The 6,840-nt window shown below is 42.1% G+C and overlaps 1 protein-coding gene across 7 annotated transcripts in view; it reads right to left on the reverse strand.

The window, feature by feature from the left end:
* Nucleotides 1–688: 688 nt before the first annotated feature.
* Nucleotides 689–6,840, reverse strand: part of Rbm6 (RNA binding motif protein 6) — a 99,827-nt gene continuing 93,675 nt past the window's right edge. For 5 of the 7 annotated variants that reach the window (XM_021172247.2, XM_029481231.1, XM_029481232.1 and 2 more), the window contains 3 exons: nt 6,276–6,373; nt 1,697–1,826; nt 732–937 (listed from right to left, as the gene is read on the reverse strand). In XM_021172247.2, coding sequence (XP_021027906.1) covers nt 812–937; nt 1,697–1,826; nt 6,276–6,373 — 354 coding nt within the window. In that variant the 3' untranslated portion in view covers nt 732–811. Of the gene's footprint in view, nt 938–1,696; nt 1,827–6,275; nt 6,374–6,840 lie in introns of all 7 variants that reach the window. The other 2 variants (XM_021172246.2, XM_021172248.2) reach the window with 1 other exon arrangement.

Below are 6,840 nucleotides of genomic sequence, written 5' to 3' on the forward strand. Positions count from 1 at the left end.
AGGCCTTTAATCCCAGCACTCCGGAGGCAGAGGCAGGCGGATTTCTGAGTTCGAGGCCAGCCTGGTCTACAAAGTGAGTTCCAGGACAGCCAGAGCTATACAGAGAAACCCCGTCTCGAAAAACCAAAAAAAAAAAAAAAAAAAAAAAAAAAAAAAAAAAAGAAAATAAAGTGAAAGACATCTTTGCTTTGAGGCAATTGTAGGACTTTGTTTTCCCTATAGCCTTGAGGTGGTCAAAGAGCTTCTGAGTCTTTAATTAGGGAACCTACAATGGAGGTGTGCTTTACCTCTACAGTTACCAACACCCACAGGTCAGAGAGGCTCCTTTCACCACTGAGATCAATGTGGTCCTTCCATGCCTGTTTTAGCACAAGCTGACTATTTCAGCATTCAATCAGAGGCCTATATGATGCATGCCTGTTCTACTTACTTTCCTTCTCTCTGTAAAAGATGTATTTATTCTATGTATGTGAGTACACTGTTGCTCTCTCCAGACACACCAGAAGAGGGCATCAAATCTCACTGCAGATGGTTGTGAGCCACCATGTGGTTGATGATAATTAAACTCAGGACCCCTGGAAGAGCAGTCAGTGCTCTTACCTCTGAGCCATCTCTCCAGCTCCATTTTCTACTTTTTAACATCAAGCTCTAATCTCTACTCATTGTAGGAAAAAAAACTTTAACAAAATTTATTCACATTGAAAAAAAGTTTATTTAAAAAAGTTCTAGCAGCAAGAACAGTAACAAAACAAAAGGAGAAAAGGACAAACAAAACAAAGAGGAAATTGTGTCCTGCGGGGTGTCTCCACTCTTAATCCAGTTCTTTATATCGAGCAAACATGACTCTTCGAACAGCGTCTCGGTAAGTCTCATTAGACTGTCTCTTGCTGGTTCTTCCTGGGGCACCACCCCCAGGTCCCCTCATCCGCCCTTCAATCTGCAGAACAAAGAATCAAAAGAGATCTTTAGGTAAGGAAGACCACAAGGTCATGCTTTCAAAATAAAGATTTCAATATTAGACACGAGTTTTAACAGAAATGAAATGGGTAAGTCTTTGATGGTCAGCAATCGTAGAGGCCCAACCCTATCCAAATGGGCAATAAATACTTCCTCTGATCATCCTTGCTACGTGTGCCCCTGAAAATAAGCCGAGCTGTCTCTTTCCAGGGAACCACATCTTAGTTATCAAACATCTGTGCTGACGATCCCTCTCATAGATAGGGCTCTCTAATTTTTGACTACTGGCTTCCTGGCTCTTTTTAGTCACTGTGTTCCCTCAAAACCCCTACCTTTTGTTTGTTTTTTGGTATCATTACTAGAGAAGTGAGTGTTCCACCTCCTCGTCACCGGTCAGCTCTCCTGGCTCTGCTCCTACACTGCCCTCACTGCTTGTTCCTTACACAGGAGTATGATGAACGCTATTCAACCTCTCTGCCTTCTTCTCACTGCCATGGAAATCACCAAAGGCCCAGCACAACAAGTTATAACCCAGGATCTAGGTGGAGGGCCGGTGAGTTGGCTTAGTGGATAAGGGTGCTTGCCATTAAACCTGAGGACCTGATTGAATTACTACAAGGTAGAGAGAGAACTGATTTCTAGAAAGTGCCCTCTGATCTCTATTTTGGGCATGTGCTATGAGGCCAGACAGAAAATATTCAAGGGTCATATAACTCCCAGGAAGACAGATTCATCTTACCTCCTCTGATGAACCCAATCCAGGATGGCTATATCCCAGGCCCGCCCCTTTCCTCCAGCCAGTGGCCTGCTGGGCACAGCCTCCTTTGCTACTAGTGTCAGTGTCTTCTTTATCAACAGGGTTACGATCACTATAAGAGAGACAGATACACTTCTACCACCATCTTCAAGGTGAGCTGCTAATCTCTTGTTGAGATCTGCTTCCTAATAAGTATATTAAGCACAACCCGATATTCATGTAACTAGGCTTGTCCTGTGGGCTCAGAGGTGATTAAGACTGGGCCCTGATTATGGGAAAGAACTTGAAGACTTTATGAATAGATGTTTACAGGACACTGAGGAGATCAGTCATGGATGTAGCAACGATGGATGTGTGCCAGAGAAATACAATGAAGGGAACACAAATCTGAACAGTTATCATCAAAAGTCAAAGGATTTTAAGCAAGAAGACACATCTGAAATGGATCTGGACAAATGAGGGGCTTATGAGCTGGAAAATGTGTAGCAGGCATATAAAAGTATTTGTCTATTCGAGGAGTAGCAGGAACTGATAAAGGCACGGTTTTGAGGTCAGATTATTAAAAGAAAAAAAAGAGAGAGAGAGACAAACAGACAGATACAGAGAGAGACAGAGAGAAAGAGAGGGAGAGGGTAAGAGAAAGAAGCCTTGAACATTAGATCATATTTGATACTTTAGGCAAAAATACTTTGCGCCTCTTACGAGGCAACATGTGTGTGTATGCAAAACAAGATAGGATTGTTTTGCTTCTTTGTTATCCTGGGAACCAAAGCAAGGGTTTCAGGTATGTCAGGTAAGCCCTTTATACTCTCAGCTCACAAAAAGGACACATCTCTTTATCTTCTTCTGGCCTTCATGGGCACTATATGTTGTTGGTTCATGGATATACACACAGGCAAAACATTCATGTGCATAAAGTAATAAGAAACTGTTGCTTGTTTCTTTTGGTACTAGAGAATAAATCTAGGGACTCAGGCATGTTAGGCAAGTTAGTTTATCCCCAAGATTAGAAAGGTCAAGTTTAGGCCTGAAGGGGGAGCTCAGCAGTTTGGGAGCACAGACTGCTGCTCTCCCAAAGGTTCTGAGTTCAAATCTCAGCAGCTGCTAGAAAGGTTAAGTTTCTGTATACAAGACACTTCTGGTAATAGAAAATGGATGGAAGAACAGGAGAAACAATGATAGCTGTTTAGAGACGCTTACAACTGCTGGGGTGTCTCTTATCTGGATCCCCCACAACCCCTTTGTCTTTTTGGTTTTTTTCTGAGACAGGGTTTCTCTGTGTAGCTCTGGCTGTCCTGCAACTCACTTTGTAGACCAGGCTGGCCTTGAACTCTGAAATCTGCCTGCCTCTGCCTCCTACGTGTTGGGATTAAAGGCTTGCACCACTACTGCCCGGCGCTCGCTCGCTCTCTCGCTCGCGCTCTCTCTCTCTCTCTCTCTCTCAAGATTTATTATATGTATATGAATACACTGTAGCTGTCTTCAGACACACCAGAAGAGGGCATCAGATCTCATTACAGATAGTTGTGAGCCACCATGTGGTTGCTGGGCATTGAACTCAGGACCTCTGGAAGAGCAGTTGGTGCACTTAACCCCTGAACCATCTCTCCAGCCCCCCTCTCTTTCTCTTAATACATCTGCTTAAAAAAAGCTATTTTAAAAATCTTCAATAGGGCCGAGAGAGATACTTAGCATATAAGAACACTTGACTCAGGTTCAGTTCCCAGCATCTACAAGTGCTTTTAACTCTCATTTCAGGGAATTCAACACACAGTTCTCTGGCCTGCAGGGGCTCCTACATAAGCATGGTGCACACATAGACAACTTCCTTACTACACATTCTGTAATATTTATACATGAATATATAATCCTTGTAGGTTTATCTTATTCTATGTGCATGAATGTTTTAGCTGCATGTATATGGACCCACGAGTGCCTGGTGTCCATGCAGGTCAGGAGACATTGGGTTTCCTGGATTGGGGTTATGGACAGTTGCAAGAACATGTGGATGCTGGAAACTGAATCTGAGTCCTCTAATCGAGCAATAAGTCCTCATAAACATTGTCATCTCTCTAACCCTCATATATATAATTCTAAAAACACTATCTTTAATAAACTTTCATTCCACTTATATACTTTATAGTATAAAGAAGAAAGATTGAGTAAGACAGGGTAAACAGAAGGCTATGAAGGAACTGACTGAAGGTTTAGAAGTACTAAACTGGGGTGCAATGTGGAGCCTCAGACAAGCACAAGAAGAAATAATCAAGATGTAACTGAAAACAGTTTTAAAAAAAAAGATTTATTTATTACTATATGTAAGTACACACTGTAACTGTCTTCAGATGCACCAGAAGAGGGCGTCAGATCTCATTATGGATGGTTGTGAGCCACCGTGTGGTTGTTGGGATTTGAACTCAGGACCTTTGGAAGAGAAGTCGGTGCTCTTAACCACTGAGCCATCTCTCCAGTCCCTGAACACAGTTTTGTTTTGTTTTATGGGATAGGGTCTTATTATGACTTGGTTGGCCTGGAATTTACTATGTAGAACAGGCTAGTCTTAAGCTCAAAGATCCATTTGCCTATGCATTTACAGTGCTGGCATTAAAGGTATGAGGCACCAGAAATGTTTAAATTCAGAAAACAGAACTGACATGTTGGCTTACTGTGGTGGCTGAGGCCCTGAGTATATTAGAGTCCAAACAGAGAAAGTGGAGGAATCAGAATTAAAGAGTACAGTAAGCAGGACCTTAGAAGATGTCTGGAATATTCCTGGAAAGGAAGAGGAAGCAAGCATGGTAGGTAACATTTGCCTTTAACCCAGATACTTGGGGGAGGGGTGGGTGGGAAGGCAGGCTAATTTCATCTGGTTTGAAGCCATTCTGCCTCCTTCCCTTCTGCTTAGGAACATTTTTTGTCAGTTTCTTTTTCGTCTTTCAAGGCCTCAAATACCCTTTCTTGTTATAAACAGGCGAAAGAAACTCAAGAATTATCAGTGACTCTTCAATCCCACTACTCACAAAGCAAGGTGGACTTCACGTGTTTCTTTAACCCAGTCACAGCCTGCCTTTGGCAATCATCTCTCATTAGACCCATAAAGTAAGCATCATCATTAGTCTCTGTTTAAGTGTAAACTTAAAAATTTTTGTTGTTGTTGTTTTTTTTGTTTTTGTTTTTTCGAGACAAGGTTTCTCTGTGTAGCCCTGGCTGTCCTGGAACTCACTCTGTAGACCAGGCTGGCCTCGAACTCAGAAATTCACCTGCCCCTGCCTCCCAAGTGCTGGGATTAAAGGCGTGCGCCACCACACCCGGCTAAACTTAATAATTTTTAAAGTAGGGCTGGAGAGATGGCTTAGTGGTAAGAGCACTGACTGCTCTTCCAAAGGTCCTGAGTTCAATTCCCAGTAACCACATGGTGGCTCACAACCATCTGTAATGAGATCTGATGCCCTCTTCTGGTGTTGTCTGAAGACAGCAACAGTGTACTCAAAATATAAAATAAATAAATCTTAAAAACAAAACAAAACAAAAAAATAATTCTTAAAGTAGATTAGTATCCCACTTTAAATGATTTCCTGATAACCTAAAAGTATGTTGAAAGTGAACTGGTCTCTAAATCGGTTAGGCTACCTCATTTCCTGTCACTCAACAACATACTCCCAACTGTTTAGCTCTGTCAAACCACTTGTCAAATACACCATATGCTTAAACAAAAAAAGCTGGGTGGGGGTGGTACATGCCCTTAATGCTAGTGCATGGTCAGCAGAGACAAGCAGATCTGAGTTTAAGGTCAGCCTGGACTACAAAGTGATTTCTAGGATAGCCCAAGTTACACAGAGAAATCCTATCTTGGAAGAAAAAACAAAAAACCAAAAAAACAAAAACAATTCAAAAAGAACAAATAAATCCTGTTGAACATAGTTTCCTCCAATTGAAACCTTCTCCTGTTCCCTTCCTTTCTAGCTTTCCTGTGAGCCACATTATCACTAAGCCTTCTCTACTCTGTACACAGATCAAATGTATGTCTTGTCTACTTGAATATTTCTTGCACTTAGTACAGCGGCATACATCGCAGATTATTAGCAGACTTGATGGAATTCTGGGGTTATGATTGGGAACTGTTTGACTGGAAACAAGCAGAGGAGGTTAAGAGGTCATATTATATCCAGCAGCAGTTAGTATGCAACTCGAGAATGGAAACTCCACAGAGAAATAGTCCAAGAATATGACATTATCAGGCTTATAAGAAGGTATAGTATTATTGATGAGAGTTTTGAGGATAGCCACTTTAGCCCTGGCTTTCAGTAGCAGAAGCATTGCAGCCAGCCAGCCTTCCATGAAAACATGCATATATTCAGTGTAAAAAAAAAAAGTGGTCAAATAGCCATGGTGGTCTTACTGGAGTCCAGACAAATAGCCATGGCAGTCTTACTGGAGTCCAGACAAAACCAGCTTCTAGCAACTTTCTCTCTCTCGGAGAAAGAAAGTAAAATCATTGGCAGAAGACAGTTCTATTACTAGGTCTGTAGGCAGCGGCTGGATAAAGAATGTCTGCCCTTACCTGTCTGTTTCTCTGGAGTATTTAATCCGTTTCCTTTCTGGAGAATCAAAAGATTGTAGTTTTTCCCTTCGGTCATTTCCTTTTTCTTTAAACCTTCCCTGTGGGAAACAGAAGAGGAGACCTGAGATTTCCACTTAAGAGGTTGGAGGGGGAAGTTCTACCCTGCTCCTGATATTCTTGTGGAAGGGGTTGGGGTTAGGAAGACAGGATCTTGCTATGTTCACAGGCTGAGATCATGTGATCCTCATATTTCAGCCTCCCAAGTGCTCTGTATACACAGGCTTTATTGTTAATGCTGTTTGGTCTGAGACAGGGTCTTGCCTTGTAGCTTAGGTTGACCTTGATTTTAGGAAATTTCTCTTGCCTCAGCCTCAAAGCACTGGAAGTAGTAGAGGCAAGGCCACCATTCCAAGATTGAATTTTTTTTTTTTTTTTAAGTTAAATTAAAAAAAAAATTGAGCCGGGCCGTGGTGGCGCACACCTTTAATCCCAGCACTTGGGAGGCAGAGGCAGGTGGATTTCTGAGTTCGAGGCCAGCCTGGTCTACAAAGTGAGTTCCAGGACA

The sequence above is a fragment of the Mus caroli genome, chromosome 9, assembly GCF_900094665.2.
Source record: "Mus caroli chromosome 9, CAROLI_EIJ_v1.1, whole genome shotgun sequence".
NCBI lineage: Eukaryota > Metazoa > Chordata > Mammalia > Rodentia > Muridae > Mus > Mus caroli.